General features: G+C 46.4%; 1 protein-coding gene across 1 annotated transcript; it reads right to left on the bottom strand.

The window, feature by feature from the left end:
* Positions 1 to 586: 586 nt before the first annotated feature.
* Positions 587 to 25,926, bottom strand: imp3 (IMP U3 small nucleolar ribonucleoprotein 3). The gene is made up of 7 exons (XM_088599179.1): positions 25,673 to 25,926; positions 24,028 to 24,135; positions 15,091 to 15,165; positions 12,915 to 12,994; positions 8,447 to 8,498; positions 2,507 to 2,579; positions 587 to 1,607 (listed from the first exon to the last, which is right to left on the bottom strand). The coding sequence occupies exons 1-7, from the start codon at positions 25,807 to 25,809 to the stop codon at positions 1,581 to 1,583; spliced, it is 552 nt and encodes a 183-aa protein (XP_088455305.1). The 5' UTR covers positions 25,810 to 25,926; the 3' UTR covers positions 587 to 1,580.

Genomic DNA, 25,926 nt, shown 5'->3' with positions numbered 1-25,926 from the left:
GTTTCCTCCCACAGTCCAAAGACATAAAGGTAGGTTAACTGGCTTCCGGGAGTGTGTGCGCTTGTCCGCGTGGCTGCCCTGCAAATGGACTGGCACGCCATCCAGGATATACCCTGCCTTGCCAGGAAAGGCTCTGTCCCCCATGCCCCTGCACTGGATAAAGCACTCACAGAATGGATGGATACCGGGCCAGACACTTGCAGAAGAAGAGGTACAGTAATGAAGAGGTCGGGTGGCTGTAGCTCCCCTCTCCCGGTTCACTCCGCAGGCCCGAGCCTGCTGCCAGCAGCAGTCCCCTTGAGGTGGCCGATCGAAGTGCTTCTCTTGCTCCGGCGGGTGATCAGACCCGGGGCGTTTTTTCACTTCCCCTCCAGCTCAGGGCTGCCAGCTGCTAGTCAAGCTCCCAGGCACTGGGCCAGAACCAGAGGGTGCCAGGGCGGGACCACGCCCTGAGCGAGCACCTCTCCTGGCTGGGAGAAAAATCGCCCCTCTCCCCAGAGCAAACTACTGGCTGTTGGATATTGGTGCAATCCTCTCTTACACCTGCTCTCACATGGTAGAATGTGAAATGCATAGTGAATTACAATTAAAAAGCTCATATACGTTTATTGAAAAGGACAGTTAATGAACAACATTTATATTATTGGGATGCTGATCTACTTAATTACTTGCAATATACACTTTGTCAGAAGCTCCTTACTGGGTTCACTGATCATGATCATGGCCAGGTCAGCAAGCAGTACAGAGGTCCAGGGAAAGAGTCAGGGCAGGAATGTGTACTACAGAAATACAGGTTTGCATTTTTCTTGGTGACCGTAATGTTTCGTGTTGTAACAAGTTTAAAAAAAAAGGCATTGGGGCTGCATGTTTTTCAGCCAGAGAATCTATGAATGAAGTTACTTCTGGGTTAGAATTAGTACAGGAATTCCTCAACTCAAATGCAGATGCAAACTTAATAAAACTGCCACCAAGCCAGGTACTTTACAAGGGAACAGTCTGCTGTATAAAACCGCAACATGCACAAAACAAAAAGGACCAAATTCAGTGTCACAGAACAGCACCTCCTGCAATGCAACAGTACCACTGCTTAACAAGTATATGACATACTGCATTACAGTCAAAAGCCATCGCGTTGGGGGAAAAGCTTGGAAAGCTTTGATGGTGTCTTTGGAACTAAGTTATGTTCAGTATGTACATACCAGGGGAACTTCACCTTGGTCCCGGAGTCCCACATTCTTCTGATGTTCATTCCTGATGATCTCTATAATTAAACCCCTAAGTGAGTGAACCCCGTGTCTGTCAGGACTAACACATCACTGAGGTCTAATTCAGCAACTTCATTTAATAAATGGTCTGACTAACTATGAGCTCTGAGCTAGAACGAAAACCAGGAAAGACAGTGGGTCTCCATCATCGCCAAGAAATCCTGGCGTCACAACATAAAGCAAGCAGATCTCTCCCACCCTCTGCTGGTTGGTGTTGGTGAAGCACCACTAGGTTGGACTCTTGCCTTTCAGTCCTACTCATCCCAGGGCAATGCAATGTAGATCTTGGGAGTGGTCAGGACCTGCTCGTCTCCACTACACCACCAGGTCAAAATCATCTCTCTGAAAGAAAGAGACGGGAAGAGAGAAGTACATTGTTAACACTGCAGTGGTAAGGAGACTGAGGACATCTAGTGGCAATCCCTTGATTTAACACCTGTGTATCCTGGACAATCTCTCGGCATCTTTCGGTCTTTGGAAATGTCAAGACATTAAGTTCAAACAAGTTCCTCTTGCTGTACAAGACTAGTTCTCAGTGAAAGCTGCAGGTGCAGAACCCAAGGGGAAGGACACATGCATTGAGAACTCACTAACGCACAGAAAACACTGATTACTGAAACAGAGACGCACTACAAACTGCAGTGAGGTAGCAGGTGGTTCATCCAGAGGTCAATGTGTCAGTGCAGTGTAAAGGGAAAGGTAGGTGTGCTCGGGATCGCTGCCGCTTATCCTAATCTGCATGAGCGATCTGACTGTCACAGCTCACAAACTTCCTCAATTAGCAGAAGAGAAATAAAATGTATACACTTCGTTTAGTGTAATGAATAGTATACTGCATTCAGATTTGATTAGCACACCACATGCTATCCTGGGAAGAGGTCAAAAGAGAGCAACCAGGATAAGTCCCAGTCTCTAAGGAATGTCATACATACGATAAAGGAAGTGAATGTCCTTATTTTCAGTAGAGGCTGTAACAGTGGGCTTCATACAAGCTGGTACTGACATCACCAACCCAAAGCATTTAGTACTAGTACTGGGAAGCATTTCTCTACACAAAGGTTGTCAATGTCTGGAACAAAACAGAGAGTCATGTGGTATTTCATGTGATTCACTGGGATTCTTTAACAAATGCCTGACAAATCAATAGGCTCTTGACATTCAAGATGAAAGCAGGGGCCCTGTCCTGCCTCTTCAGCCTTCCAGTGTCTGTTGAACCCTGCCAGTGTCTGTGTGAGACCCACCTCTTCATTGTAGTTCATGACGTGCTGTCTGATCTTGGAGGAGTCCACCCACGTCACAAAGTCCTCCACGCTCCTAAAGTACACGGGCCAGGCATGTTAGTGAACACGCATGCAGTACTTTAAACAACATGCCTTTGCCCCAGAGACTGTGAGAAACCCATCACGCCACAATGTGTCAGGCATTTTTTTTTTTTGTTTTAAATTTTTTTTCCACCTTAACTTAACATTGGTATCTATATATACAGTATAAACCCACGGAAATTCAATTTCAATGTAAAAAACTGAATGCGCACAAAACCTTACCTCAGGTGAGCTTTCTAAAGGCTTATTGTGTGTTAATACGACCACCTTGTATGTGGAACTGCCAAAGAACTAATGACAATGAGATTTAACAATTCATGCCCCTGAACAGCTTGATATGAATGACCCCCAAAAACTAAGTGAAAACACTTGGATACAAGATCCAAACACAACATGGCAACACTAAAGTATACTAAAGTATGCTAGCAGAATACAGGTAATCCATATGCTTCCGGTCACAGATCTCCAGTATTCCCAATTCTGAACTGTATTGGTGCAGCATAACCTCCAGACATCCACATTTATTGACATATTTCTGATGGTAGGACAGTATTTGGTTTAGGAGTCTGACCTTTCATTCTTCAAAGCCAGGCATTGGGACGATGTACCCACACCATATCAAAGCTTTCATGAGGCTCGCCTAACAGCCTAGTTCATTTGACTTTATCTGACTTTATTTGGAGGTGTGTAACTGACAAGTTACACACCTCACACAGCAGATCATGAATTTCACATTTCATCCTCCGGCAGTAGTCTCCGATATCGTTTTGGCCGCTTCCTGCTGCGAACGGAGCTGTGAGGCACTGGTCAAAAGCACATCACAGACTCTGAGCCCTGCTCTCTCCTCATCCGCATGCATGTGTAAGGCACAGCCACAGAACCGCCCAGACCAGAAGGACTTGTGACTCTTGCTGCAGTCACCTGAATCTCAGCTCTACCTTTTTAGCTCTTGACGAGCTCAGACAACTAAGGTTTGGTCTCAATTTTTACTTTTAAGATAAGAAACCTTTAAAATGGAAATCTGTTAATGAACTACTTTTGCACGTGATCATGCATCTGATGATCAGCCCAGCACCGATGTGTTTTATGAGCTTAGCTTGTCCCTCACTGACATCACTGCACAGGAGCTGGCACCTGGCAGGCTGGGGGTCACAGTTTCCCCAGATAAATCCAGCTCCCCTCCACTGCTCAGACACAAAGACTTCAGAAAAAGCTTCATCTTATTTCTCATTACAACATTTAAGTAACTACTGTCGATGTGGCTCTGGGTCATGACAACAAATTTGAAATTTAAATCTTCAACTTCTCACACCCCCGATAATGGATCTAAGGAAATAAAAACCTTAATGAAGGATTTAGCAGGAATGTGGCTGAAAGATAAAACAGAAGACACGTGGGAAGTCCTGATCTGACAGTAAGGCTGAGCTGTTCGTCCTGCCATGTCTCATCTGGCACTGCACATGTCAGCCAGCAGGTGGAGCCCTCACTCCGGCCAGCATGGAACACGTCAGTTGGCTAAGAGATGTTTAGCTTGTTCTAAAAATACTGCTCCCTTCGCATAAATGCTAGTAATTTAAGAATTCTTTGAACTGAGTCCTATAATGACAAATTGAAAGGCCAGTGCAATTCCTTTGTTTTCTTCTTTGTGGCTTTATTGTTCTCCTGAGAAGAAACCACAGTTAAAGAAAACAGCACAGCTCCACGTTACCAGGACTCTGAAGAGGGGTACATGACGGTGCTATTTACAACAACTGACGTTCACGCAGCTTGCTAAAATAAACTGCTCCAAGGACCTCCAGGACTTACACAAAACAAGATTCAAGCTGGAAAAACAGCTGTGAAAATTACTCTGTCTGGACATACACTCACATTGGCACAGTTTTAGACGTTTTAGAACACCGTACTAACCTCCAAGGATAAACGGACAGTGCTGTTTATAATCACACACAGCTTTAGGAGAAAATATTGCAAAGGAATCTGCGAAAAAGTTCTGCATCTATATGGCACTTTTTGTGTAAAAAGACGAACATATGTAACAAACCACCCACTTGAAAGCAACCCAAATCTCACTTTTTTTTTTATTTTGCGGAAATGACTTATCGGCTGAAAATGAAATTATCGTGTAGCACAAAATTATACCAAAGAGCAAATGAACAAAAGACACCGAAAATAAAATTTTCTACACGTGGCAAGACTTGGCTGTAGTTATCGGAAAGTTACACGAACTCAAGGCGCACTGCCCAGCCTGGGAGAGAAGCGCCAGGCAGGTTTCTGAAGTGCGTGACAGCTTGTGCCCTGTGGGCAGACGACACAGGAAGTGTGGGAGGTGGGGGGGCTCAGACCGCAGGGCTCAGGCTGACCTCTTCACCTCTCTGTACAGGAACACAGGCACCGAGTCACACCTACGAACTCAGTCACACACACACTCCGAGGAAGAGACGCCGACACAGATGCAGCCACACGGTCAAAGTGGAGAGACAGACAAAACCACTGAGACAGGGAACAACACTGCGAGAGAGCAGTTCAGTGCAGAGCAGGTTTACTCAGTGGTGTCCCTGTGCTGGCACAGAACTTCACTGAGAGCCCAGTTCTACTCATCATGTCAAACCCGGGCCAGCCGAGCCCATCCAAGAAGGCCCACCACAAAAGGCAGTGCCACCTGTTGGACACATAATGGCTAGCCGTCTGCACATCTCATTCATCCTCTGATATACCAGAGGCCTCCATCATCGCTCGTGAAGGCCCAATCATGTTACTCTTATAGGGCGCACGTTTTTAAAGGTTGGCAAATCTTTAAAAGCTGTTCAAATAAGAGACCTTAGGTCCTTGAGGACTGAAGATTACTTAGATTTTAGTACGCAATTGTCAAGTAATTCAGTCTCTAAATCGCTTGAGGAATACCCTATTTAACTGAGCACAACGGAAGTGGTTCCATGAAATTAGAGACTGGTGAGTCAATGGTGACCCACAGTCCCTGCTGGATTGGGGCTCTCCAGCACCAGGTCTGGAGCTCCCTGTTTTAGACCAACTTAGATCCAAAGCAATTTTAAAAGCTATTTCATACATATAAGGTAAGGAAGTAAATATCCAGCTGTAAAACATTTCTTGTAGAGGAGCTATTGATTAGAGATGACAAACAAACACGAACAACATGAGATGGGGTAATACAGTATAAACCCAGGAAGGCGCTGTAGATACACTAGCCTGCAATTCTAATATACTCTTCCAACACAAGACTTCTGTGCTCTAAGGGAAACATAAATGAAATGTTAATTTGCCCCACAGCCTTTGTTATGTGCTTAGTTTAGTGTTAAACACTCCCTGAACACTGGGCTTTACATCATGGCTGCGATCTGGGAAATCTTGATTTTTAGCAAGAAATATCTGAAGCCAATCAAAAAGTTATCCAACGTTTCACTACTAAGGATTAACAAATCTGATTTTCTCACATCTGATCATGAACACCATTAAAGTACAAAACAGCTGGATGCTCTCGGCTGCAGTACCGATAAAAAATTACCTGTCTATACAAAGTTGTTTTGTTGCACCGGGGGCAGAAAACGCACAGGAACATTTTAATGCACTGTCAAAAACCTCTCAATCTTCCTGCCAAGTCCTCATGCAAACGGATCTGAAATTGACCGGAGAACTGTGCAATTTGTTTCACTGTAAGACTGCAATACAACTGAGTAACCCGTTCTTATGCAATTCCCCCATGCCAGCGAGCCCCACATCCTCTTCTACCTGGGTAGCCGCATGAAAGAAAATGGTCTGACTCTCGCACTGGCTAACAGCGGTCAAGCACTTTATCCGAGCAGAAGAATCTCTGTGGTTTATGACTTGCATTGGTCACTCAACGTTAAGATAAGGTCAGAATTGTAAACCCTTCTTTCAGTTGACTGTACCACGGGATCTCCTCAAAGACCAGAAGACCAAAGGAATATAAAGCAAAGACAGACAACGTCCTAATTTCGATAAGCCATCTCATCGGTCTTCCAGCTTCGACTGAAAGCACTGCGGCTGTTTTTAGGTCACCAGAACACACGCTTCTCTCACAGATACTGTGCCATATTACTCATTTAACAGCCAAAATTGTGTTGACAGATTTCATTATGTTGAACAAAACCACATTTCTTTCTTGGAAAGTGTTAATATATGAAAACCACAGAAATTGACTAAAACGGCCTGCTGTTTTGCTATTCAAATCTTATGAAAACCAATGCAGAAATCAGAAGTAAGCATTAACTGTGAAAAAGCTTTTTTAAAAAAACACCAACGCCTGACAGCACAAGGATTCCTCCCGTTTAAAATCAAAGTATTATTATATAATTAATGCTGACATTAGGAACTTCTTCTGGTGCACTGCAGGTATAGGCTCCTGTTAGATTTCTTTGGAGGCTCTTCCTCAGATCAAGCTTAACCGAGAGCCAATCCTCATCCAGGTGGGTGCTGCACATTGGTGGTGGTGGAGGGGAGTCCCCATTACCTGTAAAAGCGCTTTGAGTGGAGTGTCCAGAAAAGCACTATATAAGTGTAAGCAATTATTATTATTATTATTATTATTATTACCTGATCACATTGACATTGACAATATAAACCCTTTAATTATTCTAAGTTATTCTGGTTTTCTTTGGGACTGCAGTAAATGTCGGGATCATAAATACTCAAGGGACCATTACACTTTCAGGAAAGGGAGAGGGACTCAATCTTGGAGCAAAAGACTGATGGTGTACAGACTGTGACAGCCTGCCAGTAAAGACCTGCTGTGCGCTGTCTCCACCAGCAGGGGGAGGTAGAGAGAGCTGCTCTGTCCGCTACAAGGACGGGTATAAAAACACTGGGGGAAAGTATGAATATGGGTGATCGTGCTCTGAAAGGAGAGACTGCGGAGCCACGGGGAGGCCTTCCACAGCCCAGGTGCGAGATAAGAGCACAGCTGGAACACCCAGAGCTGTCCGGGCTCACTCCTAACTCCTCCGTTTCACTTTCCAGAAAGGACTGCAATTAAGACAATTTAATTAGACAATTAGACTTATCAGTCGGATCTCTTTTCGCTTTTTCTTTCCTTCACTTTTAAAGTAGCCCCTTCAGCAACAGTGTCACATGTCCTGCCAAGAAAGGAACCAGAACCCATTTATCCACAACACCCCAGGGGACCTCAGACCTCCTCAGGGAACCTCCGAGTTAACAGAGGAGCTGTATTGAATAATTATTCCACTTGGCCTTTGTCTATAGATGTATACGAGACCCGAGTTAAACCTTAAAACAATCCTCACATCTGTAACGGTCTGGGACTACGGTTCTGCTGTTTACACACGGGTATGTACATCAACTGGACCATATTGAAAACATATACAGGTCATAAAAAACAAGGACAGGCATTACACTATTTAGCTAGAACAGTAAGTCAGAGACTTAACTGTTAAAATGATTTGGGGTTTAATATTGTTATTACAGCTGTTCAATAATTAAGAACAGTGCAGAGTGTTTCCCACTGGCTGGTGCTCGAATGGCTGCAGAGCTTTGCTGGATGTTAGTGTGTGAGAGAGTGTGCGGGCGCAGAGCGCTGCTTCTAGCCCACAGCTTCAGTCCGGTGTGTCTGTGTGCGACACAACCTTCCCACTGTCCGTGGCTCTGCCCCTGTCCTCCCACAAGCCAGCGCAAGACCGGCACAAAAACAATCCTCGATTGTGGTTTTGCTGCTTTCTTTTCCTGCAGCAAACACCGTGCTCGATTCTCTGCAACCCCAGCTGGCCGGGCCATCCGAAGCACAGGGGCTCAGCCGGCGCCCCTGCGGCCCACTGAGCAGAGAGAGGAAAGAAGAAAGGGCGCAATCCGGTGTGCCAACAGCAGGCTTACCTGGTGACGAGGAAAGCAGGGTCAGTCACAATCTCAGGCCCCACGCGCACATCTGGATCAGTCTGTCAAGGACTACAGGAGAGAGACAGCGCACATCCACAAGACTGCGACACCACGGCACGACACACGGTGATCACAGCCATCACTATTATAAGATAAGATAACTCTATTGGCCATATACAATTTCTTGCATTAGGAATTTGTCTTTGCACATACCCCAGCTCGCTCTCCATGAGACACACAGACAGGGAGAGAAGCTTGGGGTCAGAGAGCAGGGTCAGCCATTTATATAGCACCCCTGGAGCAGTGGGGGTTAAGAGCCTTGTTCAGGGGCCCCACGGAGCAGGATTCCTCTGCCGGCCGCGGGATTCAAACCGGCAGCCTCCCAGCCACAGAGCCACCGCACCGCCTTGTACTGTCTGTATCTGTACTGTCGCATGCGCCAGTGGTAGCGCTGCTCAAACTCATCTGGAGCTCGACAGGCACAGTCAGGGTGTGGTTTAGGGTACTAAAAGCAAGATTGGCCACGGTGCCAACAGAAGGCAGGAAAGTCGGAACTGCTGAGGTGACGAGGGTGACAAATGTCACTGCAACTAGAAAGACCTCAGCTCGGCAGGCCCACAGTGCTGTATCGCAAATCCCCGTGACCTTTCGGCACCCTGGAGAGCTTAATGCAGCAGATTATTCACCGACAGTTTCTGTACATGCTTATCTCTGATCGCTGCAGCTTTTCTTGTCAGCAATGCTCAATTCTTTAATCTACTGAAACGATGTCATTTCACAGAAACTTTGCGATAACGCTCGAAATGCAAACTGAAAACACCTTGGAATTCAGTCTGTTACCCATGACGTCTTCACCTTCAGCCACTGATCTGAAAGGTAATTACTGCTGGTTTCAGCAGCGCACCTACAACACTGCTAGGAGAAATAAATTAACCCTTGTAATAGCGCACGCAGTGCTGCATAAACCCTGACTTGAACTACTGCTGAAATTCAATTAATCCAGCTCTCAAGATATAAGTCCCGCAATTAGCATTTAGAAATTCCCAAAAAGCCGCGCAGTATGCGAGAGCCCAAGTTGCTCCTCTTTTGCTGGCGCTCTCTCTCTCCCCCTCGCCCTCCCTGTGCTGTTCCCACAGTTCTCCGCAGGACACTTCCTGTTTCTCACAGTCGCAGACCCCCTCTACTCCTCTCCGCAGCCCCCACGCCCACACATGCCCCCCCCCTTCCCCCAGAGAGAGAGGGGCGGACGCTGGAAAGCCATTAGCCTCTCCTGCCAGCGTATTCCACACAGGACGATTTCTCCCTGTGGAAGCGTTTTCCAGTCCTGGTCCAAAACCTACACTTGGATTTCCATCGGTGGGCCTGCACTGTGCCCCTCTCAAAAGGGACGGCACCAAGCTGCACTTCCTTTAAGAAAACAGCCAACCGAGTCTCTGCTCAGCCTTTACCGACTAGAACCGAAGAGACAGAGTCTCCCTATGTTTTTCCTTCCCAATTCCGGAGATGAGCCTGCTCCCCTTTTCCGTTGTGCACCATCCTGGAGTAAGGGACCACAAAAGCACAACACATAGTGAAACCACTTACAGTGGGGAATACCCATAAAAACAGGGATAAGGGGGGGGAACAGTAAGAATGCAACTCAATGCTGGGAAATTTTCCCAGTAGAAACAATGGATTATTGTAGGGATAGGGACTGGAAGATAGCCTGCACCACTCTGTATTAGACAGAGTTCAGAACACCTGCTGATTTTAATTATCGCTTACTGAAAAGCATTTTCATTACATATCGTACAGAAAAGGTTTTGTTTTACAATGTTAAAAAACTATTTTGCCATCACTGATTTCTAATCCTTGTTTTAGAACAGTGATACTCATACTACACAAACCCATCTCAGTGAGAAAGACAGAATTATAAACAGCAGTCAAGCACAACCAAACTGGAAACATTTTTGATTAATGTAGCATTTCACACATTTTTTCCCTTACCCATCTTGAAATGGAAACAGCATAAATGCGTCAAACTTTCAAGGAGTTTTACACAAATCAGCTACGTAAACACAAAAGTGAAAAGTGAAGCTCCCTGTAAACAGTGCCAGTATTTCCATGGGGCATGATTAAGTAGTTGTGGGTGGTTTTTGTAGTTGTGGGTGTTTTTTAAACCCTTATACTACTTTGTTCAAGCATTGCAAGATGCTTTTGAAGACAAGGTTCATTTTAAAATACAACCGCAGGTTTAAAGGAATGTCCTCCACCGAGGCTGAAGGAACTGAATCTCTTTAGTTTCACGCAAAGAAGAGTCCAAGGAGTCTCAACATCTGTAAATTTAAACACTTACAAATTCACTCAATCGGGATTCGGTCTGGCCTGACTTGCACAGAAGAAGAGCAGAGTGGGACAAAACGTGGCTAAATGTTGTTAAGCGCAACAGACTATAACCACGAGACGAAACTAGCTCAGAGCAGTTACCACTCCTCTCCGCCTGCCCAAGTACCCACTACCCAGCATCTGCACTTCAACTTGGTCTTGTTTTTATATTGTAATGAACACGTCCGGTTCTGTGTCCACGGGGTTTTTTTATTACAAATTTAAATTAACCTAAAGCCAATGCATTCGTAGTTTATGCATCATATAAGGTAGGGTTACTTATGCCTTTTAACCTTACATATTATATACACTGTAGATTACACAACATTATAGGGGTGGACTTGATTTTATACGAATTAGGCTATTGGTGACGGTTCTTGGTACCGATTCCTTGCAAATGTCAAGACCCTTCTATATTCAACATCCTCACAGGCACTGAGAAAGTCATCCTAGCAGACCTATTCACAATCAACAGTGCACCAGAGGACAAATGGAAACTACAAGGAAGTTCATTAACAAAAAAAAAACAAGAACTGGAGCCATTTCTTCACCCAAAGGGTCGTGGGAGTGTGAAACAAGCTACCCGCCATGTTGTTGAAGCCAAAACTGTGACTTTTCTTCAAGAAACAGCTGCTTTCTTGAAACAAAAGTTACTAACTACACAACGGGATAGATAGCCAAACAGCCTCTCATTTGTAACTTCTCTTGGGCTCTTAATGCACTTCAAGTGTGAGAGGAGCACTGGACCAACAGATCTATTTCTAATGTGAAGATTGTTTTTATTATCTCTATAAATATCGCTGATAGAGAGGCAGGGAGGAGAGAGAGGAAGTGGGGCACCTCAGGAAGGAGGATGAGTTAACGCAGCTGCTCTGAGATCCATCGGTGAAACAGTGAGTTGTTTCGTGACCGTGAGAGAGACACAAAGAGAAAGTTTGTGAGAGAGAGCGAGAAACCAAACCAGAGAAAAAAATCTCAAAGATGAGATTTGGATGGAAGGAGGGAGGCAGACAGAGATAAGCTATATGAGAAAGACAAACTAAGACATGAGTAGATTTGCACTACCTTCTACGGTGTAAATTTAATTTTTAGCGCTAGACAAATCTCAAAAAGTAAACAAGAAATGTTCACTTCTGTTAAACCATTCTCTAGAAGGTCCCGAGTGAATGTTTAACTGTGCTGGCCAATGCACCACCCTCTTACTGTAAGTGCTTTTGGCAGTCATTGTAATGCCAGTAAAGCTCCTTCTGAATTTGAGAGTCAGAGAGAAGACAAAGTGAAAGAAAGAGCCCCCCACGCAGCTCCACTGACCATAACCATGGCAACCGGGCCCTGCGTGACAGTCATGTGAAAACAACGCTGATTGGATTAAAATATTTTCCCCGATCAGGAATCAGGCGGACTTTACAGCACCAGCTGACGCGGGCTTGGCCTGGAGAGACAGAAGAGTGTAGAGCTCCAGATAACACAGCAGGGCGGTTTTTCCTATCCAGTCACCCCAAGCAACAGTACCCAACATCCTCTCTTTCCTTCCCACGTGTCTCGTACAGGGTCATACATTACATTGTCAGCTGAGCGACCAGTCAGAAATCATGACAAGCAAGTGGAAGAGAGCCGGCATACAGGTCTGTGAAATGGACTCTTGAATTCAAGTATGTTCAAGCATTCAAGCATGTCTGACAATCTGGACTCGCCAATGAACCAAGTCTAAACAAGCAAGCAAGCAAGCAGATCAAGCAAATTTACGAACGTGCACCAGACAGAAAACTGAAATCCACAAGCCTGCGGGTAAGGCCTTGGTTGTTGGTTCAAAGCACCATTGCCAGGATGTTCGGGGGGGGGCAGAAGTTTCATGGGAGCACCGAGATGGAGCAGGCGGTGCTACCATCTTCCTAGCGTCTTCCTACTCTACCCCGTGCTTTCTGATCACGGAAAACACACTGCTGAGGCAACACAAGCCCTCACTGCCAGCTGACCTGGGCACTGTGCATTCACAGCAGAGTGATCAGAAGACAGAGTAGCACTAGTAGTAGGATATTAGAGCACCAGCACAGGTGATAGCTAAGCATTCGCCGTCGTCCATGACCACAGTTAAGGATACGCCCCTGCTCGATGAAAGTGATGGCCGTCTTCAGGTTCTGCGCCATTCTCAGCTTGACGAGGATACTGGGCAGCCGCCTCCTGCAGGGACCAGCGCAGACAGAGAGGAACATGGGAAAGAGTTCAGGGGTGAAAGGGAGGAAAGGTAAGAGAGAAAAAAAACTCAGTTAGAACACCAAATCCAGTAGGGTTGCGCTTGCACAGAACCCCAAAGGAACCCAGGCAAAAAAAAAGCATCTCTCAGTAGCAGCAGTCAGACTCCCTGCAGACTCAAGCCTACTGAAAGCAGGGGTGACAAGAATACGACTGGACTGCAACTATTCCTCAACTCCTGTGGAACATGCCAAAGCCTTCTGTTCACAGAGCCCAATATTACTGAAGGGGGGTTCCTGAGATTTTGGCCAAGAAGCATAAGGCCTCTGCAGTGCTATACTTTCAACACACAGCTCTTTATTCACAGGGCGCTCATAAAGTCTTGCGATGCCTTCTTTACCATTCACCTCATGCGGCTGGAATTCACAGGCCTCACACCAAGGGGATCAGGGGCAAAAACACAGAGCACTTACAGAGGTCACCTCGGAAGCAACTGTAAAACTTATTATCCATCCTCTATTTTAAAATATCTCCAGTTCTATTTAAAACATCTGCTCCGGAACATACGGCCACTAAGGGAATCGTTTATGGTGCCCCACACTTGTACAGTTTTTTTTCAAATGTTTTTATTACCTTGTGAAAAGTAAAACTCTGGAGTTGTAATTAGACAAAGACTGGGAATTGAACACCAACCTGAGTGCAGTTCCCCAGCCTGTGGCCAGGGGGAGCTCAGACACTCCCAGTGTGGGCCTAACCGGTACAGCAGCAGCTCTCCACACTGCTGCTGTCTAACCTCTGCAGAGTTTAAACCACACTAACAACACAACAGCGGGCAGGCGCAACGAACTGGCACACAAAGCAACCCACCATTACACAATGCCATATACGTAGGGTTTTAAATTTGGGATGTTCATGCCTTTAAACATATTGTAAACCAGCTTCTTTTGATCCTAAAAGCCACAAAAATCCATAAATTACAAAACAAGGCTGTTTCCCTCTGACGATTTTACAAGAGTACTGAAGTTTCACCGACACTGATCGCTCATCCCGAAACCGGTTTGACTCGTGTTTCATTCCTCCTGTAACCCTGGAATCAGTCTGCAGTGTGGTTTTGTGCTTCAGTTATTTTTTGCTACACGTTGCACAACATTTCCACAGATGAATATCAGCAGCAGTAAATACTCCATTTCCTAATTAAAATATGAGATTGCTGACCAAGCAGTAACTATAGTTTAACAGGATGCGACTTAACTTGGGGAAAAAAAACGTTTAAGCTCATTTGTAAGGCTTGAATACACATTACCCTAAATCTGCAATTAAAACCTGCACTGCACAAAAAGACTTTTCAAGATCCTTTACCATCCGAGAACATCAGCCAGTTTTATGAGAGACTCTCCAATCCTGTACAGATGCTGGGAGTCAAACACCACGATATTTGTCATGAGGAGATGCTGCAGAGAGTATGCAGTTCTTTCATGATCCTGTCTGGACGCAGTATGAGCTGTGGGCGTGAGCGATGCCTCTGTCTGCATGCTGTACACGTGCTCATACGCAGCGCAAGAGTGTGCTGCATCTGTGTGGGTAGTCAGAGTGTGGAAGCAGTGCCAGCACGCATGTTGTGCGAGTGGACACTGAGGGGAGAGCACACCTGTTGTGTGTACGCTCTGTGTCCAAGTGTTGTTTCTGGAAGAGTGTCCATAGAGTGTCACTGTGAGCATGCATGTGGCGTGAATGGTTGAGTGCTTTATTTCTGAGAGAATCTGTGTGTGCACAGTGCAAGCATGCATGCTGCCTCAGCTCGTTGTATCAGTGCACGTGCAATTCAAAAGCAAAGTGCATAGGTCTGATGTTTAAGTAAGTGCTATGTCAACTCACTCACAACTCAGGCTGTGTGTGTACTACTTGAGTGTGCTGCATTTGTATGATCGTGTTGCACTGGTGTGGGCAATTCAAGTGTGCTGTTTATGAGCACGGGCAATGTCAATGGGTACAGTGTATGACGTGTGTGTGTGTGTGTGTTGTAGGGCTCGGGTGCGTCTGGAAGCATGTCTTTGCACACCGTGAGTGACCGAGGAGGAGGTTACCTGCAGAAGGAAGATGCTGTGACTTTCTCAGTGACTGCAAGGCTCTGCTTGGTGTGGATCAGACCCAAGCTGTACCTGAGGACAGAGAGGGAGAGAGAAAGCTACTGTCACATCTTAGGTTGTCACACAATAACTGAAATGAAAGTGAGGGAGAAGAATTACTAGCACAGCATAGCTTAACTGAAACAGGAAAAAAAAAGTTAGGGCATACAGCAGAAAGAGTTCAATCTCAATGCAAGCAAATTAAAATTCCCACCATCTTGCACTTGTAAGAGCCGATTAACAGGAGTGTCTGGGCCACATAGATCAACAGGTCTTCTTCGGACACCTGCAGTAAATAATTACCCCCAGGTGTTCTTCCTGTTCAATGAAGCAGTTTTTGCGTGTCAGTTTAAAGATAAAAAACACACAAAAAATTACGTAATCTTCTACTTGTTTTCCGATTTCCACTTAAAACAACCCCACGTCCTGCTTTAATCAGCTCGAGAAAAGAACCAGAATCCTGCTCCTCCTTCCAAGTTTTCTACAGCCCACAGATGATTCTACCCCCATCCCTGGCCCTGCTCGGCCCAGGCCAGTACTGGGCAGCTTGATTCCAGCTGGGCTTGTCGCAAAACCCAGCGTGAAGATGAGCCAGACAGTGAGGGACTTGGCCCGGCCCGGCCCGGCCCGGCCCGGCCCAGCCCAGCCCAGGGTTCCTCTCTCTTCCCCCCAGCTACCTCTCCCCCCACCTCAGCCAGGAAGAGCAACAGCCTGCAGAGCAGTCCAGCTGACAGCCTGAGAGAGCGAGCAGATGGAGTGCAGTAAAAACACTCAGTAAAAAACCTCCAGTAAGAGGAAGCTGCTGAAACCGGCATGAATTATAGCCCCAGAAGTGTAAACATAGGTACATGGGAACTGCCTTTCCCCAAAAGTCAGAACTGGTCGTCAGGCTCTGCTCCGGGTCTCCAGTGTCCTTGTGTCTGAGTGTGAGGCCCCCAAGCCCGGGGTCCTTGAAACTCCCACTCATTCCCACAGAATCCCTTCCAGTGGGAGGGCGCGAGAGCATGTGCACATCCATGGGCAGAACTATGTGAACCAATATGAGAAACGCTTTTCTGGGCGTTTGTAAGGGCTTCTGACTTTGTATGTTCGAAGGCACTAGGACTGCTCAATTTGCATTTGCACCACTATCTGCCCTGAGTGCCTCAGAGGTTGTGCATCCCCAGTAGGCTGTGTGTGTATACAAATGCAGGCACACATATCAGAAAGAGATGGGAGACGTATTTAGCCAGAAGGCTGTGTATCCTCATATCTATGTATATCTCGCTGTGCTGCTGACTGGGTATCACGCTGCAAGGTGTGAATATCCCGCATGCCCGGCCTCTAGCAGGTCGAGAATTTATGACACAATTAACCTCTGCCATCCGGCATGGGCAACGCACTGTGGTGTGGGTTTCCCTGGCAACAAGCCAGCAGGGCTCATGTTTCCCTCCGGCTGCACGGCGCACTGTGGGAACACAGTAACCTCACCGTCACACGCTGCCACGCCGGTACACACGGATACAAACACAAACACACAACCTCCACCAGACAATATGGCGGTCATTCCACTGAGGTTACATGGTTACCCCACCAGGATTATCTTTAAACACCGACACCGGCAGAGAACCGGGTGCACCTCACCGGGCCACGATAGTGTTTATTCCACACTGAGACGATTATCAGACACACTTCAGAGCGGAAGTGGAACTTGAACTTGAACTTGAACTTGAACTTTATTGCCATATGTAACCGGTACTGGTACAATGGAATTCTTACTTACAGAAAGTCTCTCGATTATAAAACAAGTGTAAAAAACAAAACAAAGTGCAAACAGTGCATCAAGACAATGTACAAACAAACAATAGACAATGTGCAAGTAAACATGCAGACAGTTTGACTGTAAACAATACAGACGTGTAAACAATGACTGGAGACGTACAATTAATAAATTACAATGAGGTAGATGGTGATGGTGTAGGTGTGGTCCGAGGGGGATGGCTAAATGTGTTCGCCAGTCTCACTGCTTGTGGATAGAAGCTATTGAAGAATCTAGTGGTAAGTGTCCGTATGCTCTTATATCTCTTGCCTGAGGGCAGTGGGGTGAAGAGCTCATGCCCGGGGTGGTGACTGTCCTCTGTGATGGCCAGAATTCTACCACGGCAGCGGTCCTCATAGAGCTGTTTAATCTCGGTGAGACCGCAGCCGATGATCTTCTGGGCCATATTGACCATTCTCTGCAGTCCTTAATAGGTCCTATTGACCTGACTCTGGAGGATGTCAGGTTTAAAGCCGGACAGGGGCTCAGGAAAGAGACCAGCTCAGACCAGGACAGCAGTCCAGGCACAATGAGAGAAGGCAGTTTCTAGTCACACACCTGAACAGGATCACAGGCTAGCATCAGCAGGAGGGAGGTTACGGGACAGTATCTGCCTCACAGCAGCACAAGCGGGTATCACCACCTTCCTCTCCCCATCTCACATTACAGCCTTCCCTCTGCCCCGCTCTCGGGGAGGGGAGCACAGAGTGCCATTGTGCGCCCGGATGGAAGGGGGGATGGGGTCAGGTCCTGGGCTGGAGAAGGATGGGGTCACCCACTTCCCCCCTCTCTCAAACCAAACAAAGAGCCCAGTGTCTGGGCGCCAGGGAGCACACCCAGAGCGGTCACACACAAGGTGATACCATCTCCCTGGCACGCCGCCAGCAACTCAAGACTAGATACCCCTCTGGGGCAAAGTAGACGGGGAGGGGGACAGTTACTGGTATCCACTGCTGCACGAAGCCACATGGCATTGCAGGCCTGAGGGACAAAGGGCTGTACACTTTCACATCAGCCCCGGCGATGCACACTCACAATACCTTTAAGCATCTGTATGCCAGAACTCAAACGGACAAACTGCTGAATTAAAGTAGACTTTGGGGGTTAAGCCTCTCGGGGCTCCAGGCAGCTGTTTCGGACAGAAGTGGCAATTTCTAGGAACTTCCATCTGAACCGTATGGGGCGCAGCAGATGCTACGTGCCGGAGAATGAGGTCTGTGGCGTGTCTGTGGGAGAGCTGGGGGTGTGCCACACTGGCCAGCAGGCTGGGTGCCAGCGATTCACTGCAACGCCAGAGTGGGTCAAGGCTGTATACGATTCCCACAGGGCTGTATAAATAGCCCTGCTGTGGCCACACTCCATCCCTTCACCAGCTCAGGACAGCACATTCCACCCCAACCTGGACCTGCCAAACCCCTGGTAACCCTACCCCTTCCAGGAGGGCTCAAAACCCCACGCCTCCCCAACCTCCCCAAGCCCGAGCAGAGCCCGACGAGCACACAGCACCAGCCCCGAGGCTCGGTCGGCTGGATCTCGGTGTCGGGCCCGGGTTCAGGTCACTGCTTGTTAACACAGTTACTGGTTTACGCTTTTTTTTTGGTATTGTACCAGGATCCTGAGTAGTGTGTCAGATGAGCGGTTACTTTATCATTCATTCTGGATTACACATTCTTGATTATTTGCTTTTGTTTGGTTTACTCAATACCGAGTTATTCAGGACTAGCTTGGATTGGTGTTATTTTTGTCATCATCCATTAGGTATTACCTCCCATTTTGTCATTTTCAACTGCTTGTTTTCCATTCCTGTTTCTTGCTCAGCAACCAGCCTCTGTAGGCCCCTGTACCCTATGCCTGCAGGGCCCTGCCCCAGGCTCCAGGTATGGCCCAGCATGCACTGCTCACTCTCAGACCCCCAGCTCGGCCTTCTCCCTCACTACCTGGGCAGGAACTATCAATATCACATTGCAGCAGCACAGAACTATCAATATCACACGGTCCTGGAGGGTCTTAGGCCAGGTAGTCTTACAGATCACCTGTTTTTACAGATTGTCCACACCAGTAAGATTTTGATCAATCAAGACAGTAATCTGCTCCAGTATCTGGATGGGAGACCTCCTGGGAAAGCTAGGTTGTTGCTGGAAGAGGTGTTAGCAGGGCCTTTAGGGGGCGCTCACCCTGTAGTTTGTGTGGGCCCTAATGCCCCACTGTAGTTACGGGGACACTATCCTGTAAAAAGGTGCTGTTCTTCAGATGAGACGTAAAACCAAGCTCCTTGACTCTGTGTGGTCATTAAAACCCCAGGATGTCAAACATCAAAAAGATTAGGGGTGTTATCCTGGTGTCCTGGTCAAGTTAAACCCCAGTCTTCACCAACCATGGCCTCCTAATAATCCCCGGCTATGAACTGGCTTCATCACTTTGCTGTCCTCCCCACTGATAGCTGATGTGTGGCAAGAGTACTGGCATACTTTAGCTGCCATCACATCATCCAGATGATGCATATGGGTGGTGGTGAAAGGGAGTCGACATCATCACTCCCAAGAGTTCTAACTAACTTATATTCTGTACTCCGTCCTTCCACCACATAGACAGAACAAGAAACAGGAAGGCAACTCTGGACTCAAAGGACTACTGTTGCTGTTGTAAAATACAGACTGGGATACAAGCACATGAAGGTTCTGGACCACTAAGGAACAATCTGACAAATGTCAATAACTACAGTACGCATTAAAAATGACTGGTGGCACTTGTCTTTACTGTAATTCACTAACAAAGTGTTTCTCTGCCCCTCTTCCATTTCCACTATCTTCACTAATGGTATAAAACCATAAAGAACTTCTTATCATCAATGAAGGTTTCATACTTCCTCCTGGGAACATTCCTTCTCATTGCGCTCCTGCCAATGCCAAAGACGTTAGTGCTCTCCACATCCTGTAAAACATACCTCCACGAAGATGGGAGCACCCCAATGCACTGTTTTTCTTAGCAGAACTTGGTAATTACCCACACATTTTGCGTATTTGTTAAGTTCCTAAAAGCTTTGTGGTGATGGTCAGACTGTTCAGGTTTCAAAACCAAAAGTCAAATTAAGTGCAAATATTAGGGTTTGTCGGTATTTTTTTATAAGGCTGGTTTTTAGAATTATGAAGCTATTTCCGAAACATACTGCTCATGTCTGCTGACAGCGGATGACACTGTCAGATCAAATGCCAGTTACTTATGATTATGATGTCATTAGCACTGGTAGTTAAAAGGCCAATCAACTGAATTGTAACAGTCAGATAAGCGGACAGTGGAGTCCAAGACATGAGTTATTTAGCACTATGAAAGCACAATCCTATGGTAATCTCCCACACAAGAGCAAAGCAAAAACACATTCACCCTGCTTTAACATTAATAGGATCATAAATATTGAGGGGGCCTGAGCTCACACAGCAACCACAGAGCTGGTGTCTATGGTGCACAGCACACTGCCCTGGAGTTTGGCTGCACTCTTAATGACTTCATGAAATCAGTAACTGTCTCCTGGTTTCTAGAAGAATGTGTTCTCTTTTTAAACAAAGTAAGAACACTAGGCTTCTTCTACAGTATCAACATGTCCAGAACAGAGCATCAGAGTTGTCAGGTTCTCTCCTTACAGGTGACCATTAAATCAATTTTTAAAGATTTAAAGATAGGATTAGTTAAGCATGTCAATTGCTAATTCTCAGATCACTTGGGGCCAAAATATAAGTAGTGTTTAACCTTCTGGATACTCAAACAGATTACACACTTAAGTCCTCAATAATTTACAGGTGTGGCCAACCTTTAGAAACTCAGTAGATGAGGACCCTCCAGGAAAAGGCCTGACCTTTAGATGAGGAATGAGATGGAGAAACTGCTCCCAGGATGAGCCATGCAAAGAGAGTGTGGACACACAACTCCCCTGCACACCACACATCCCACACCCCCTGTACTGGAGCTGACCCTGCTCAAGCTCTGCTGTGCCACGTGCATGAGCCCGATTTAATGGAAATAGGAAGTGTAAATAGGTCAGCAATGCAGGAACATCTGCCCTAAATATATACCCACTTCCTGTGGAAAAGAAGACCCCTATCCCGTTTCTCCTTAAAGGGCCATATGATACGCACTGAGCCGCAAACAGGCTGGTAAGGCAAGGGTCTGCGTCTGCCTATCTGAAAAACGCTCCATCCTTCCGTCCTTCTCCCAGAGCAAATGGAAAACCAGCTGTCCATCTCGGCCCGTGTTTCAGCCTCCCCGCGCTGAGAACACAAGGCCCAGCCCAAGGAAGAGCTGCTGTAAGGGCCCTGCGGCGAGACCGTCTACCATTAACACCGCAGAGCTCAGGTCTTGCAATCCACAGCTCCTCTGCATTGTCCCACAATCCCAGAGGCTTTGCCAATAGCCGGCGATACCACCCTACTTCGAAGGGTCAAAGCACAGAGGCAGCACAAACACAAGCAGCGAAAGCAATGGGGAAAGCCATTAAAACGCTCCAGTTCACGCGTGAATTCAGGCTTCTGCCAGTGTTTCTGCAGAGAGCTTTTGATCAGCAGAACAAAGAGACTGCACTGACATGGTCGGCCGGCCAGCCAGCCCAGGAGCTCGCAGCCCTGCGCAGCCCTGAAGAGGAGCACAGGACACCTCGAGCGGGAGACACAGCGACCAGAGTGGCCGTCCATCACAACAGCATCACCCCCTAGAGGCCCCGGTTGAGGATCCACTCGACCAGCGTCTCACTGGATTTTAAGGGCTGTGTACAGATCATTCCCATTTCCTGGTTTGCTCTCCAAGATTAGGATCTTCCTTTTATTTTGGTACATTAGTAGTTTCTCACCAGAACACTGATGGCTTTACAACATTGCAATCACCCTCTCCATAATCACTCCCCTGGAGTGGCCACCTGAGGCTGCACTCTGCCTCTGGCTGAGAGAGTCTCAGTCAATGGTGAGAAAGAATAGACAATGTGCTCTCTCTCCCCCCCCAAAAAAAAAAATCACATCTGTAAATCACAGCATTATCGCAGAACTGACAACTCCCGTCCCAGTTCCCACTGTTAACCTGCGATTGTAAATCCAGCAGCTGCTAGCTGCATTTATCTATCTTACTGCGGTAAAGCAGGTTGGTGAGAACCAACGGCTTATCTCCCACACCCCCCTCCACCTCTGGAACGTGTTAATCTACACCGCTCTTATCAGCAGGTAAACAATACTATTCCCTCTGAAGGCACTCAGGCAGGCAGGTCTGCACTCACTCTCAATGCAGCTCTCCTCAGTGTGGTGAGCCCAGCCCGTTCACCCTGGACTTCAGGGAGATAATGAGGCAGGAAGGTAGCTTCAATGTTTACACAGACAACAATCACAGAATCTTCCTTTACTTTAACTGCGGTCTAAGTGCTTTTAACTCCACATTGTTGCAAGTGCCACTAGATTTACACCTGTATTAATACCCAGCCCTCTGTCGGCCCAATACCGTTAGGAGAGAAAGTTAACTTCCCGCAGAGCGCCCTCCAAACTGAGCAATGCAAAAAAAAATCGCCCCATGTTTGCAACATTGTGTCCGCACTGCTGCAATGAGCAACTGGCAACACAGGCTCTGTAATGCCAAAGCAGCAATTCTTGCCAATTCTAAAAAGTAAATGTAGTTGCAATGGTATTAACTTCTTACTAAGTGCACAAAGTCCACAGTTCATTCATATCACTGAATACTTCCCACTCTCTGCACACTGTATCATACAATGACAAACTGACAGAAAGTTTCAAATATGCAGGAGAGAGAATATTATAGCATGCAGATCCCTACCTGGGCAGTTGTGAATCATCACACCTGCACTGGCTTGGCCACTGTGAGTGGAGGGAGGCCGTGACCAGCACCACTGCTTTAAAATCACCACTGTGCACATTAAAACGTGTTTGGAGAGCAGCAGGGCTTCACTGAAGAAGCACGAGGAAAGAAGCCAACAGAAGCGCATACTGCGGAGGGCTCAGAGCAGGGGCTCTCAGAAGTACTCCTGAGTCTGCTGGTTTTCATTCCAACTGGGCCCTTAATCAGCAGCGCTAACTGCTGCCTGTAACTGATCTGCTTGTTTCAGCACTCGCCTCTTGGTTTCAGAGAGGCCTCAGTTAAAGCACATTATTTCCAAAAACATCAGCCCACAGAATTTAATCGAGTCTCTCCTCGGCTCGCAGACTCACTTGCTCCCCTATTTCTGACTAAATGACTATTAGTAAGTGATCAAAGCGATGAACAGAGACAGGAGAGAATGGCCCTGTATCAGACACCTCCCACAGTGAGTCTGTGATCTTCCTTTTACTTCAGCCCAATTGGCTATATTTCATATAATTCACCTTACACACCTGAATGAGGGCAGTCCTGGACTGATTAGCACAGGCTTGACACCTATTAAATGTTTTAAGTTCTACAAAAAAATTTTAAAAAAGCCTAAAAAAGAAAGTTGAAATAATGAAGCCTGTGATTAAGAACAAAGCTTGAACACAATCCAAAAAAGACAGAGGTTTTTCAAGATTACTACATACTTTTGTACTGTAGCTAGAGGAGAGAAATTGAGATACCACAATATATAAGGATGCTACACTTATGAAACTCATTTCCATTTAATTTGTGAAACTGAACGGTGTTTTGTGGATGTGCATTCCCCAAAAAACAGCACATTTTCTAATTTAAACAGTGTGAATGAATGAGTGGCACAAAGTCTTTTGCCTATGAAAACTAAATCACTAATCATCGCTAGAAGCTCAGACAAATGCTGAAGTTTTGAAATAGAATGGATTTCATAAGAAGCTGGACCTGCTTTATTAATGTAAAAATGGGACTGCATATCAGCCCTTCAGCTGTATTAAAGATCTTGAAAATCCTGTAATATCACACAGGTTACACTACATGAGAAACAGTGGTTTTAACCCTCTGAGCATCCCACAATGCATTTCTGTAAACCACAGTTGGCATCTTTATGAGATAAATCCATGACTTTGTTCCTGTCCATTCCTTTCCCGACACTGTACCGATGGACCGACTGCCTGGCCGATCGGGTCAGCCCACGCTGCCGAACGCCTCTCCCTCCCTGCCCCACGACTCACAGCTTCTCCAGCAGCCGCGCGGTGTTCTGTGCACGGAAGCCGTCCTTCTCGTTCAGGTCCCGGATCTTCTGGGCCAGCTGCCGGATCTCACGGCTGAGCTTGTTGTACCTGTCGGGAGAGGCGGGCAGAGAGGGGGGAGAAGGGGTGAACAGGGAGGACCAACAGCAAATGGGAGAGAGGAACAGGGGTACTGTTTAAGACTGCTAACCAGCCAACCTGCAGCTCCTTTAGCAAATCACCTGTAATGGCTACATGGACACACAGTTTTCACTGTATTCAGCATAACTGCACAACATGTATATATTGCATACACCATGGACACATAGCAGCTCAACTCATATAGAGTTTTTCAATTTCTATTACATCTATTATGTAACCTTATTTTCATAACCTCAATTTTGTGCTTTTTGTGATTCTCGTGATTCCTGTGAGCTCGCAGAAAAGACATTTCATTACCAGCAACTACTGCTGCACACTGTATTGTTGTGCATTTGATAAATAAACTTTGATTTGATTTGATACCGGCAGGAAAATAATGACAGCGAGAGAGGTGGATAGTGAAGGGGGGCACAGAGAAATGAAGTATAACAGTATGGAGATTATGAGCGATCACAGGAGCGGTTTGTTTAATGCTTTATTTAAGCAGATGGCTCTAATGAGAAAAGCTTCTCATTTATAGCGATGGCCTGGAGAGACCCAGGCAAACAGCGGGGGCAGTATTCTGAGTGAGGTACCCGACTCAAGGGTATAACAGCAGCCTGGGATTTAAAACTACAGCCCTCCGTTCCTTTACACACTGCTGTCCAGAGTCCGTGTGCGGTTCTGGTGCAGCTGTTCCAAGGAGTTAAAATCAGACCTGATGCGATTGAAAGGCAATGGAGGCCAATTTAACTCTTTTTAACAGGAATGAAAAAGTGAAACATTGACAATTCCAGCCGTAAACCCCAGGCTGTTGAACTTTTAATTTTAAGTTTTAGTTTCGGTTAAGGAGGTATGTTATTTCAGAGCTCTTTCTGGTTTTGCAGAAGAACTACTGATCCATGATACGCACCGCAGTGAGGAAAACCACGCACGCGCTCGGATATAGGCAGCCTGCAGCGCAACAGACCGCGGAGCATGCTGGGATTCGAAGTCCCCCAACCCATCGACACAAACAGCAGGAGAAAAGGCTACGAATCCTAAACGCAAACGGCAATGCCGGTGTCAACTTCACTTTCATCTACTTTAGTTGGTTCTCAAACTTAATAAAAAGTAAAAGTGCTTGCGTGACGAAGAAAAAGACAACCGATGTAGCACCCCGCGGCAAGAGAAAAGTGTCATGGCGGCGCCCACGTCTGAGCATGAGACTTACAATTTAAAGCGTATTTCACGTGAAGCTTCAGTAGTTTCAGCGTTTCTACGAGCCTCTTAAGCATGGGTCTCACAACAAACACGCATAAAGGGTTCCGTTAGCAAGTAATACCCTTTCAAAAAACATGCGTACAGAACAACTTATGCTACAAGTTATCTGTAAAAAGGGGCAGATATTTTCCTATTTCTCGAAACCGCAGAAGCGACAAAGAGCTTGCGCAATTTATGTCTGTTCCCGTGTGCGGTAAAGCGCACAGCCCAGCGTGTTTAGTTTGAATCAGCAGAGAAACCTTACACGGTATAGTCTTCTCTCCTCTCGATGTGGAATCTACGCAACACCTTCACCTCGTGTAAGTTGTTGTCCACTTCCCAGTTGATAAAATCGACTTTCTTCAAGAGCTTTTGCTCGTGAAACTTCAACTTTCTCACCATCTTTCTATATTACCGCAAAACGACACAAAAACTTAAACAAACTCTCCAAGTTCCTCTTTCCGGCGCTCTCCGTCACTAGCAGAAATCGCTGGGCTTTGACGTCACCTACCCCCAGCA

The sequence above is a fragment of the Lepisosteus platostomus genome, chromosome 11, assembly GCF_059453375.1.
Source record: "Lepisosteus platostomus isolate fLepPlt1 chromosome 11, fLepPlt1.hap1, whole genome shotgun sequence".
Lineage (NCBI taxonomy): Eukaryota > Metazoa > Chordata > Actinopteri > Semionotiformes > Lepisosteidae > Lepisosteus > Lepisosteus platostomus.
The sequence above is the reverse complement of the archived record's forward strand: the minus strand, read 5'-3'. Positions and strand labels throughout refer to the sequence as shown.

Excerpts from the sequence above, each read along its gene's own strand:
- imp3 (XM_088599179.1), bottom strand. The coding sequence starts at position 25,809 with ATGGTGAGAAAGTTGAAGTTTCACGAGCAAAAGCTCTTGAAGAAAGTC. Across the intron at positions 12,995-15,090 it reads ACAGCATCTTCCTTCTGCAG|GAGGCGGCTGCCCAGTATCC; the intron begins GTAACCTCCTCC and ends TGGTCCCTGCAG. Across the intron at positions 1,608-2,506 it reads TCATGAACTACAATGAAGAG|AGAGATGATTTTGACCTGGT; the intron begins GTGGGTCTCACA and ends TCTTTCTTTCAG.